The sequence below is a fragment of the Aspergillus stella-maris genome, assembly GCF_047715825.1.
Source record: "Aspergillus stella-maris strain CBS 113639 unplaced genomic scaffold BDV14scaffold_38, whole genome shotgun sequence".
In the NCBI taxonomy this organism is placed as follows: Eukaryota; Fungi; Ascomycota; class Eurotiomycetes; order Eurotiales; family Aspergillaceae; genus Aspergillus; species Aspergillus stella-maris.
The window spans coordinates 17,131-29,220 of NW_027396832.1; the positions used below are offsets into that span (position 1 = coordinate 17,131).

General features: G+C 48.8%; 4 protein-coding genes across 4 annotated transcripts; 2 read left to right on the plus strand and 2 right to left on the minus strand.

Annotated features, from left to right (window-relative positions):
• Positions 1 to 160: 160 nt before the first annotated feature.
• On the plus strand, positions 161 to 3,701 carry BDV14DRAFT_201460 (uncharacterized protein; the record flags this gene model as incomplete). The annotated part of the gene is made up of 2 exons (XM_073773760.1): positions 161 to 3,595; positions 3,663 to 3,701. The coding sequence occupies 2 exons, from the start codon at positions 161 to 163 to the stop codon at positions 3,699 to 3,701; spliced, it is 3,474 nt and encodes a 1,157-aa protein (XP_073626696.1).
• Positions 3,702 to 5,328: 1,627 nt separating this feature from the next.
• BDV14DRAFT_190666 (general substrate transporter) lies at positions 5,329 to 7,348 on the minus strand (the record flags this gene model as incomplete). The annotated part of the gene is made up of 5 exons (XM_073771362.1): positions 5,329 to 5,366; positions 5,507 to 5,838; positions 5,932 to 6,903; positions 6,973 to 7,119; positions 7,305 to 7,348. The coding sequence occupies 5 exons, from the start codon at positions 7,346 to 7,348 to the stop codon at positions 5,329 to 5,331; spliced, it is 1,533 nt and encodes a 510-aa protein (XP_073626697.1).
• An 804-nt stretch (positions 7,349 to 8,152) lies between these two features.
• On the minus strand, positions 8,153 to 8,766 carry BDV14DRAFT_175932 (uncharacterized protein). The gene has a single exon (XM_073769160.1). It carries the CDS (start codon positions 8,554 to 8,556, stop codon positions 8,344 to 8,346), a length of 213 nt encoding a protein of 70 aa, XP_073626698.1. The 5' UTR covers positions 8,557 to 8,766; the 3' UTR covers positions 8,153 to 8,343.
• A 248-nt stretch (positions 8,767 to 9,014) lies between these two features.
• On the plus strand, positions 9,015 to 11,225 carry BDV14DRAFT_175933 (uncharacterized protein). Its single transcript, XM_073769161.1, has 5 exons — positions 9,015 to 9,579; positions 9,648 to 9,752; positions 9,815 to 10,215; positions 10,295 to 10,359; positions 10,415 to 11,225. Exons 1-5 carry the CDS (start codon positions 9,427 to 9,429, stop codon positions 10,867 to 10,869), a joined length of 1,179 nt encoding a protein of 392 aa, XP_073626699.1. The 5' UTR covers positions 9,015 to 9,426; the 3' UTR covers positions 10,870 to 11,225.
• The last annotated feature ends 865 nt before the right edge of the window (positions 11,226 to 12,090 follow it).

The window sequence follows — 12,090 nt, forward strand, 5'->3', positions numbered from 1 at the left end:
TCCAAAAATGAGGGTCTTGCGTATGCCATAAAGGCTTATTAGGCTCTTATAAGGAACCCACTACCCTTAGGAACCCAAGCCAGTCTACCACTTGGACTGAGCACAGTTGACAGCCTCTGTCACCGACCAAACTACGCAAATTGACAATAATCCTGCCAATATGGTGCCAAAGCGACAAAAGCAAACAGAAAGCACAGATCCCTTGAAAAAGGCGATTCAGGAGGCAAAAAGATCGGTTGACATTACCCCACAAGATCATCCAGATCTTGCATGGCGGTTGAACAATCTTGCTAGCAGGCTCTGGGACAAATATAGTCAGACCGGGGATTTGGCTGATCTGGAAGAGTTGATCGATCATGCACGGAAAGGGGTCAGCATCACCCCAGATAACCATCCAGATCTTGCACGGTGGCTGAACAACCTGGCCAATAAACTTGGAGAGCGATATGATCGAACACAAAACCTAAGCGACTTAGATGAGGGTATTCAAAATGCACGGCTGGCTTTGGATCACACACTGCGGGACCATCCAGATCTCGCAAGCCAGTTGAATGACCTAGCTATAATGCTTTCAGACCGCTATGAAGGAACAGGAAGTATGGATGATCTGCAAGAGGCTATTGAGAAGGCACAAAGTGCAGTGAATATCACCCCACAAGACCATCCAGGTCTGGCAGCCGTGTTGAGTAACTTGGCAAAATACCTTCAAGTCCGATCCATCCACACAGAGGATCCAGATGACTTGAATGAGGCTATTCAGAATGCGCGGAGGGCTTCAGATATTACACCACAAGACGTTCCAGATTTCGTAAGCTATTTGGACGAGCTGGCAATTATGCTCGCAGACGGCTATAGAAGAACAGGAAGCACAGTTTATTTGGACGAAGCTATACAGAAGGCACAAAAAGCAGCAGACATTACCCCAAAGAATAGTATAGCTTTTGCAGCAAGGTTGGGTAACCTGGCCAGCTATGTTGGAGACCGATACGAGCAAACAGGAAACATGGGTGACCTGGAAGAGGCTGTGCAGAAGGCACAGAGAGCTGTTGATATAACGCCGCCAGATCATCCATATTTTGCAGGCCAGTTAAATAACCTGTCCGCGAGGCTCTCAAACCGTTATGATCGAACAGGAAATATTAAAGATTTGGAAACAGCCATTCAGCATATACAAAGAGCATTGAGCATTAACCTAGAGGACCATCCGGATCTCGGTGGGTGGTTAAACAACCTCGCCAACTATCTTGAAGATCGATATGATCGGACAGGAGATATAGACAACCTGGAAGAGGCTGTGCTGAAGGCACAGAGAGCTGTTGATATAACGTCGCAAGACCACCCAGAATTTGTGAGACGGTTAAACGGGCTGTCTCTGAAATTATCCAAACGTTATGCTCGAATGGGGAATATAGACGATCTAGAAACAGCTATTCAACATGCGCACAGAGCAGTGAGCGTCACTCCAGAAGACCATCCGGATCTCGGTGGGTGGTTAAATAACCTCGCCGATTATCTTGAAGATCGATATAACCGGACAGGAGATGTGGACAACCTGGAAGAGGCTGTTCAGAAGGCACAGAGAGCTGTCGACATTACACCAAAGGAACACCCAGACCTCAGCCGTTGGTTGATTAACCTGGCTAATCATCTTGGAGCCCGTTATCGCCGAACGGGAAAAAAGGATGACCTTGAGGAGGCCATCGAAAAGGCAAAGAGGGCCGTCGATGTAACCCCATGTGACCATCCAGATCTTGCTTGGCTGTTGGGTAGTTTGGCTACCAGGCTCTTTGATAGATATCACCGAACGGGGAGTATAGATGACTTGGAAGATGCTATTCAAAAGCAACAGAGAGCTACTCATTTGACTCCAGAAGACCATCCAAGTCTGGCAGACAAGTTAATTGATCTTGCCGCCATGTTTTCAAACCGGCATGATCAAACAGGAAAAATAGATGACCTGGAGGAAGCGATTCGGACAGCCTATAGAGCTGTTGATATGACCCCGCAAGACCATCCAGATCTTGCGAGCCACTTGGGCACCCTGTCTGGGATATTCTCGGACCATTATTATCGAACGGGAAACATCAATGATCTGGAAACAGCTACTCAGAATGCACACAGAGCAACTAGTCTCACCCCAGAAAATCATCCAGATCTCGCAAGTCGGTTGACTACCCTGGCTACTTGCCTTAGTCACCAGTATAATCAAACAGGAAACACAGATAATCTGGAAGACGCGATTAATAAAGTACAGAAAGCACTTGATATTACCCCTGACAACCATCCAGATCTTGCATTACTTCTAAACATTCTGGCTGCAAGGCTCTCAGATCGATATGAACGTACCGGAAAAACAGATGACCTGGAGGAGGCAATACAGAACGCACAGAGAGCTGTTGACCTTACCCCGAATGACCATCCAAGTCTCGCATGGCGATTGGATAATGTCGCCACCAGGCTTTTAGCTCGGTATTATCGAACAGGAAACACGAAAGATCTTGAAGAGGCTATTCAGAAGGCGCAGAGGGCGGTTAGCATTACTACCGGAGACAATTCACACTTCGCACGCCTATCGAGCAACCTGGCTATTATGCTCTCGGACAGGTACAACCAGACAAAAAACATAGGGGATCTTGAAGAAGCGATCACAAAGACACAAAAGGCAGTCGACATTACCCCACCAGATCATCCAGACCTTGCATGGCGCTTGAATAACCTGGCGGCAAGGCTCTCCGACCGATATGATCGAACTGGAAACGCAAATGACCTAGAAGAGGCTATTCAGAATGCACAGAAAGCCGTTCAAATCACTCCAAGCGGCCATTCGGACCTCGTCGGCCGGTTGAATAACCTGGCCGCCCGCCTCTCGGATCGATACGATCGGATGCATGAAAGCAAAGATAAACAAGCATCAATCGACACCTATATCAAGGCGTTTCACTGCCAGAATGCGGTACCCATAGCTCGGGTTCAAGCAGCTCGTGAAACAATCAAGCTCCTGATGGAGGATAGAGATTATCCAAGGGCTGTTTCTATAGCAGATAAAGCCTTTCCTCTGCTACAACTAGTGTGTGGTCGGTCTTTGCCCCGTGATGATCAGCAGCATGCTGTTACTCAGATATCTGGCCTGGCTGCAGAAGTCTGCTCGCTTCTTCTGAAAACAGCAGCCGACCCAGTATCTGCCGTCGAGTACTTGGAGCAGGGACGAGGGCTAATTACCGGCTATCTTATTGACAACCGCAGTGACATTTCAGCCCTTGCAGAGAAATATCCTATTGAAGCAAAAAAGCTCAATCAACTCCGGGATTTAACCTCGCGCCCCATCGGCCTTGATAGCTCGCCAGAAATTCAGCGACAAATGTCTCGAGAGCGTGATCGGGCTTTTCGAGAATTAGAATTACATTTAGAACACATCCGACAAAATTTACCCGGATTTTCTCGATTCTTTCTACCTCCCTCAGCAGACGAGTTGAAAAAATGTGCTACCGACGGTCATATTGTGATTGTGAATATTACATCCATTGGCAGTGATGCCCTGATCATTTCACCATCAGGTGTTAAGCATGTCCCTTTGCCTGACTTTCCTGCATCTACTGTGCGACAATACCATCCATGGAAATTAACAAGGGGCTCATCCCGAGACATACTGACGGAATGTGAAGAGAGTCCAGGACAGGATTCTGAGTTTCAGAAATTCTTAAGTTGTCTATGGTTCAAATGTGTCCATGTGGTACTTGAAAATTTGGGCTTTCTCAACCCTAGAGGTGTTGCAGAACTTCCTCGAATTTGGTGGATTGGCACAGGACTGGCTACTGCTCTCCCGTTCCATGCAGCCGGAGTTCACTCGACAAGTTCAGTCGAAAATACTTTTAGCTGTGCTATTTCCTCCTACACTTCGTCTATCAAAACATTGCTGTATGCCAGGGACCACGTCGCTGCGGAGATACCCGCACAGTCCCTCATGCTGGTGACCATGCCAACGACACCAGGAGCAGAGCCTCTTCCTGGTGTAGTGGCAGAAGCTGAAGTTATCCAGAAATCAATCAAAAACCCGCATACCTTGCAGCTACTAACTCGGCCCAGTGCGGAAAGAGTTGTCCAGGCACTCCAGGCTTGCACTGTCGCACATTTTGCATGCCATGGGTCATCTGATATATTAAATCCTTCCAGCAGCTACCTGGCGTTGCAAGGGCGATCAGTGTCTGTACCTGACCGGCTTACAGTGCAGATGATTTCACAAACCTATCATGGACAGGCATGGCTTGCATACCTTTCGGCCTGCTCAACCGCTGAAAACCAAGTTCCTGACTTGGCGGATGAAGCCCTCCATTTGGCAAGCAGCTTCCAGGTGGCAGGATTTGGACATACTGTGGCATCAATGTGGCCGTCTATTGATGATATTTGTGTGCAGGTGGCGAGAATTTTCTATCATGAACTTTTTGTTAATGGGCGCATACTGGAGAAGAACCGGGGAGTGGCAGCTGCATTACATACAGCTGTAGCACATGTCCGTGCGCAGACCCTGGAGCAACCATACCTATGGGCACAATACATCCACTTTGGTGCATAGTTCAAAGAGCCTCGGCGATGAATTAAGGATAAGAAAAGCGATGGATGCTTGTATTATCGGGTATTGACAACCAGAGTGACTGCGGCAACATCAGCTAAATCCACACATCCGCGCATACGTATAAGACCAGGCGCGATCCCTGGCAAGTGCCAATAGACGGACTATAGATGCAATTAGCCTTCGCTGGCTTTAAATAGTCTTCATTCCAGCCACTAATGGGCGTACAAGGGGGGGGGTATCAATTGCTGGTTTTAGATGGCCATGGAAGCCACCTAACACCTAATTTTAATTGTACCTGCAAGGAAAACAACATTATACCTTTTTGCATGCCTGCTTATCCGTCGCATCTCCTACAGCCTTTTGATGTTGGTTGTTTTGGACCCTTAAAGAGGGCGTATGGCAAGATTATTAAAGATTAAGGGCGCTTCACGTTCGAAATTTTGAAGTCCTATGGATCACCAGGGAAATACGTTAGACGGCCTACCGGCCACCCAATGAGACAGACATACTCTCACTTCCCACAATAATTAAAAAAAGTAACGTTAGGGAAAGCCCTTTCTATTTATCTTGAGTTTAAAGGAATTAAAGTGGTAGCTTAAATTTCACTTCTTACCCACACTCACCTTTCCGTGATATTCTCACCCTGTTATCACTCGTCTCACCCGCACTCACATAAGTCTTAATGTCTATCACCCCTAAAAGCAGCAACGCACTCAGGGCTCGTTTTACTTCTGGCCACGTTGGTAATAGTGGCTTAATCACGGCTGAGCGGACGGGAAGCCATGTTCTCCACACCCTGTGGTCGTATGTATTTGGTGCTCTAAAGATAATAAATATAATTGACGTGGTGTAAAGGCTCAGTGGTTCCTGCCAGTGCGTTCTCCAGCCCTACCTATCTACCTCCCACTCCAAATCCACCACCCTCCCCATTCCCACCCCCATCTCGTTCCTCAAAAAGTCTATCAATCTCCATCGGACTCAAATCTTTCATCTCAGGAACAATCCACCACGCCACAAAGAGTGCAACCGCACAAAACCCCGTAAACACGAACCCCGTCTTCCCCCCTAACGCGCCCTCATCATCATTAAATATATACGGGAGTACAAGACCCAATACACCCATCGACAGACAATTCGCCAGCCAATTTAGACCCTGCGATTTGGCGCGCAGGTGGAGCGACGAAACTTCGGATCCGAATGCGTATGAGGCGGGCCAGGTTGTTAGGCCTGCTATGATTATGGTGAGAATTAGGGAGGTTTGGATGTACCTACAGTATTGTACCATATCACATTAGTAATGATTCCAATTAGAACACCTGATGGGAGGAAGATTTGGTAGATGCAGGAGGAACGTAACATACCAAACAGTAACAACCCCCTCAAAACACCCCGCAATACCCACGCCCGTCCAAAGAAATATACAAACAATGAGCCCGCAAAACGTCAACGGGCGCCGCCCGAATCTAGAAAGCAAATACATGCTTCCTAGATTAGCGAGGAGGCCTAGCCCCAGCCCGATCTGGAGGAAGAGAAGGCTGTTATGTGCGCTCTGGCCGACGACTTGCATGAAGTAGCTTGCTTTGGCGAGCAGTGCAAGGCCGAATATTCCGGGGAGGGAACCTGCGAATAGGACGATTGCTGTGCGGCGGAGGTTCGGACCTTTAAAGCAGGCTGCGTAGCCGTTGTCATTATTGCACGTTTGAGTTTCGAGTTCAATGGAGAGGCGGGTCTGTTCGAGGATGGTCTCTGCTTCATCCGCGCAGGAGATGAGTCGGCGTTGGGACTTTCGAGCTGCGTCGACTTTGTCCTTGCGGATGAGATATGCCGGGCTTTCGGGCATTAGGATTGCCACGATGAATGGTAAGACTGAAAACGCCCACTCGGATATAAAGCAGGTTTTGTACCCCGTTGCCCCGGGTTTATCAAGCGAGACATAGACGACTATACTCCCCAGCAATTGACCAAGGAGCATGAAGAGCGGGAAGAACGCCAGTATCGGACCGCGTAGAATGGGAGGTAAGACTTCCGACATATAAGCCTGCGTTGTACTGATGACCATATTCACAGCGAATCCCTCAATAGCTTTCGCGACGAAGAAGACGGCGCGTCGGTCTAGGATGTCCTCTGGGAGATTCGAGACGTATGCTACTGCGACGCCGATGGCTGATATGGCGGTTGCGATCATGAGCGCGATGCGTCGTCCAGCGCGGTCTTGGACGTAGCCTCCGACAAGAGCGCCGAGTATACCGCCGACGGGATTCGCGATGTTCCATAGGCCTAGCCATAGGGCTGGGATAATTAACTTTCCGTTTAGAAGGCGGCCGAAGTCTTTTCTTTACTTGTGTTAGATTGGTGGGTTATACTTTGTGCAGTGTGATGTGAGAAAGCCCGGGCATACTTACTGAAACTCTGGCATAGAGGATACATTGCCTACAATAACGGTATCGTACCCATGGAGAAGAATCCCCGAGGTCAAAGCCAGACACCAACCGAGGGTTTTGTGGAAAGGCTTGATGGACTGTAAAGCCGACTTTTTCGTCTGTTGTTGACTTGAGGGTGATATTGTTCGGTCATTGTTGTCTTGCACTGTTGAAGTAGTGTCATTGGCGTAACCCATAACAATTGTGCTCTCCGACTTAGGGAGATTAAGCTGCCATTCCATTGACAAATCCGTGCAGGGAATGGGCAGGGCCTAAGTGCGGTTATAAAACCTCCGAAAATGCGATTGTCTCACATTACGGGACCTACCATAGGCTCAGACACAAGATGCAGATACATGCAAGGCAGTGCGAGTTTTGAATGACTATAACTATCTGATTGACTTGTACATGTAGCAGTGCTTCTACTCCGAGTCGCACCGGGCTCCACTCCAAGCACCCCTTGCCTGCCCAAACCGACACCATGCGTTTGACCTCGAAGTCAAAGTAAGGTCTCAACCGCTCTATACGGCTGCTTAAGACTAGGCATAAGTAAAATGACGTAGTTGCCTACGCCCACATTCTAGCTGGGCGCCGCAGATTCCAATTAGGGATGACGAATACGATGTGCCCGCGATAGGATTGATACAACGGACCAAATCAGAGCCTAGTCAAGGAAGAAACGGTCTTCGATATGACCATCGTGCCTGATATTGGAGGACCTCGGCGTCGCACACCAGCCACTGAGCCAAGCTTGTTGGCGAGTCAGCGATGGTGCTGCTAGAACTTAGGGTCGCCCAAAATGCTTGGACTTTCCAGCTCGATCTAGAAACCCGCAGTCCATATATCTCTTATTTTCCCCGACCACAGTTTTGCGGGACACAATGATATTCCGGTGCGACATGATTGTGGCCAGCGTATTTGTTCGTACTCATCAATGCCACCTTGGCATGCAACTGGCCGGATGACCAGGGTGGCACAAACATATCAATTGGGGATCTCTGACGCATAGCTCCGAGATTGTCGGAAGCGAAGGAGCCAACATCCCCAGACCAGCAAGAGTCTTGACGCTCCGAAGTGGGCCTGGTGCCAAGATAAGCACTGTAGAGGAAAAAGGAAAGAAGGGATTCGGCCTTTTCTCTTCTTTTCTCTTCAGTAAAACATCATCTATCTGCCTCCATAATCACAACAGCAACTTCGTCCTCTTGAATGACACAATAATAATGATAACGTTCGAGAGTTCCATGCGAGATGGACAATCCCTACCGCGTCTAACTTGTGGCTGGAGAAGAGCTCTGGTATTGGCCGGGAGGACCCTGAAACAGAAGACAATGAACAACCTTCTCCGATCGACACTTATAACGTCGGATCGGGAGCTGATATCATGGTGAAATGTCCAAAAGTCCACGGCTTTGTCCTGACCGACCCAATCGCCATCGAAGCTCCGATGTAGATCGACGCCATGATCACATCAACCTCCTGGCAGTAAGCTAACAAACGTGTTATCATCCTCGAGCGTTGATAACACCTTGAGGAACATCGAGTGGAGAGAGACGCCGTGCGGCTCATTAGCACTTGTACCTATTCTCCTGGGCCCCCTCGGGACAACGGAAGAGACTTCGGCGAGGCATTCCAATTCGTCGACAGGTCTCGCTCAACGGGGTGGATAGATTCTTAAAGCTAGGACTGACCGACATGCTCAATAGTCTCTTCTTTGCCCAGAATCCACCGCTGGTGCTGGAATTGAACGCCAGACAGGTATCATCACCAGGGCCCAGGTACGACGAGCCGACGACCCTTCATCCTGAGTGGCACGGCGGCCCCTAAATTTCTGACTCGGAGCTTGGACCCCGTGGTTTCTTTGTCTGCGCAATATGCTAGATCATCCTTCAGATCCTGCTGGTGGATTGATTTGCACCTCGCCACGCTCGGTTGGGTTTCTTTGTTCTGCTGCTGTCAACCCCAACGGTCACCGATCATTGCAAGCAATGTTGCAAGTTTTGAACAAGTTAGTAAGTAAACTATCGCCTGATTATTCTGGAATAAGCCATGTTTCAATATCGAATACCGCCTTGAAGAGTCAGCAAATGTTGAGCCTAACCTAAAAGCTGCAAAGGCACCTTCACGAGTCGAGTCAAAACCTCCTTAAGAACTGGCAAGTCACGTCAGCATGATAAAGGTCTTTGCCATTTTCCTGGTTGTATCACAATGTCGATGAGTCCAAATTGATTATAGCGCCAGCCTCTTCCAGACCGACTTAATAACCGGCTTTAATATCCTGTCTACGCTCGTTACCACTATCCCGGTACTGGCGCAATGAAGGAAGCGACACGTCTTCATCCTTTCGCAGCGAAAAGTCTCGGTCTGATCTGGATGGGATCTTCTATATAGCCCATCTGTTCGCCTCGGCCTGGTCTGGGATTTTCCCATGCACTCAAGATGCCTGGCAGCGACGACCAATCAGGAAAGCTTCGGGCTTTTACACCCCCATTACTCACCTTGACAACAATAACTATGATACTGCGATGCTATGTACGGGGACTCACTCTTCGAGCCTTTGGAATAGATGACGCAATAAGCATCCTCTCGATGGTAGGAAGTTCTCAATGCTATCCCCATTAGGCATACAAGTCGGGTCTGATGCCTGGAGTTCCACTTAGATTTTTTACTTGGCCCTCTCTGGCATTATCATCAGTGGGAGCCGAGGAGGAATTGGTCGCAAACCTCAGACTCTAACAGATCATGAGATAGTCGACTCATACAAGGTAAGCTGGGCTAGGTTTAACAGGTGCTTGCTATTTGCCGTACATGGAGCTAATCTAAGCAGCTTTTGTTCTTCGGCGAAATGATGTATGGCTTGTCCATTGCCATATGCAAAATTTCGGTTTGCTTCTTCTTGATGAGAATCGCTGTCAAACCACTTCATATTCGACTAGTCTATTCCATGCTTGTCTTTCTCATTATACAAAGCATTGTCTTTTTGATCCTCAACTGGGTTAAATGCAAGCCCATCTCCTACTTCTGGGACCGGATGTCCAGAGATCTCACGATTGAGGGAAGGTGCATGAGCGCCCAAGCATCTCAGGCTACCGCGTACGCTCCAGCCGCCATCCTGGTCATCACCGATGTCATCGTCGGCATTGTACTACCAATCATCATTATTCGCAAGCTACAGATGCCCAGGGCCAGTAAGTTTGCTGTGGCGGGTGTTTTAGGCCTTGCATGCGTGTTCGTGTCCCACTTACCTTATCGTACCTCCTATAGGGAACCCGCTTCAGGCATCCAATGGCTAACCAATAGATCACAGATCAGCAGCTGCTACTATCATCCGACTTCCGTATGTCGTGCTGTATGACAACGGCGACTATATCTGTGCGTCCCCTAGTACCTCTGTTTCTCGAGCCATACTAACAAGCGGCCATCTTAGACAACAGCGTCCTGGTGAGCATACTCGCCTACCTCGAGTTAAGTCTAGCCATAACGGCAGCGAACCTCGCAACACTCGGCCCGCTCCTTCGCACTTGGTTCGGCGTCCTGTCAAGTCGAGAACATACCCCCACGACCCCGATCATCCGCTCCCTCCGTGGCCGCCCCCGGGGGGTCCGAGACCAGTCGTACCCATTATCGACGTTTGACGAGACCGCCGCGGGCGCAAGCAGATTACGGCCGGATAAGCTCTCTATCACGGTCACGCAGGTAACGACACAGCGGCACTCGGATGCTGGTGATGCGAATACCAGTCGGGAGCAGTTGACCTTTGAGCCTGAACAAGGTGAACCTACGGGGTCAAGCAGCGAGTTTGGACTGGGGATCTATCGCACGACTGAGGTATCGCAGACTTCGGATGTCGAGTCTATGGTGATCAAGGAACACCGGTCTTAATGGATGGTTGTGTGTCAATAAGTGTACGATGAGTATGGTAGGGTGGTTGGTTTTTTCTCAGCACGGGTTTGAATATGTTTGGTATAATGTTTTGTGACAGGCACAGCTGGGATCTTCTGGCTTGCGGTTCTCAGTGTGGATTTTGTCCGGTTTGTCTTGGGTGATGGGAGTTTGTCAGACATCTATATTGATTTCTTCTTCTTTGCATTTAATACTGTGTTGGATAGAGCAGTACAACGTCCGGGGTTATTTAAAAGGCAACTTCACGAGCCACAACATTATCTCATGAGGGATAAATCTTTACCCTGCTGAAACTATATCCCCTTACCAGCATCTATGCCCACCCTCATAACGTGGCTGTCTGCTACGCAGCGACTGCAGCTGCATCTTTTCTTCTTACAATGTTCTTGTGCTATTTACTACTATCAATACCGAGTCGGACAACCTCAACAATGCCAATATAAAATATCATCCCGCAATTTCTTCTACGGTGAAACAAGTAGACTGTCCAAAGGACCTCTGAATTTCTCATGTCAAAGACAATGTCATGCCGGGTATGAAGCTCGAAAGCTACCTTAGCTGAGCATCCTAGGCCAAACAAGGCGACACCTGCGCTCCGCTTCGTCGACCCCAATCAGCACCTGCGATTTGCTTCAGGTGGCTTTACTGGCTTGCATTATCTTGCTCGGCTCTGTCTTGCCTTGACGGGGGGTTGGTTCCCTCCGTACCCGTTCCCTTCCCCCTTGCCCTCATACCCCGGACACAAAAGCGCGTTGAACCCGGAAACCGCATAATGGACTTATGGTGCCATTATTCTTGCCCCTCTTCACAATATGAGCGATTCCTCTACCTTCCAAAGATTATGAAAGCACATTTGTCCGGAAAGGCGGGACATGAGGAACGATCGAGAAACACACGCGAGACGACCTGGACCCCCCCTACTAAATTATGGTGGCGGTAGGTTTCTATTGTCAATCCAAATAATACTAATGATTCTCTACAGCTAAGATAGTATCGCTTAAAGCGTCAAGTCAAGAACTAGTGTTGTGGCGCAATTTCCAGAAGGCGACAGCTCTGTCCTGCATGCTTGACCTGGTGGCCATTGAAGCCCTGGTGCTGATCGACACCAATGACTACCATTGGATTCCTGGTCGCAAGTTGTGGCCGGGACCATCATTTTCGGACCGACAGATGGTATAAGCATTTTGAAGAGTGGAATAA

Excerpts from the sequence above, each read along its gene's own strand:
- BDV14DRAFT_175933 (XM_073769161.1), top strand. The coding sequence starts at position 9,427 with ATGCCTGGCAGCGACGACCAATCAGGAAAGCTTCGGGCTTTTACACCC. Across the intron at positions 10,216-10,294 it reads GTTTTAGGCCTTGCATGCGT|ATCAGCAGCTGCTACTATCA; the intron begins GTTCGTGTCCCA and ends AATAGATCACAG. Across the intron at positions 10,360-10,414 it reads TGACAACGGCGACTATATCT|ACAACAGCGTCCTGGTGAGC; the intron begins GTGCGTCCCCTA and ends CGGCCATCTTAG.
- BDV14DRAFT_175932 (XM_073769160.1), bottom strand. The coding sequence starts at position 8,556 with ATGAGCCGCACGGCGTCTCTCTCCACTCGATGTTCCTCAAGGTGTTAT.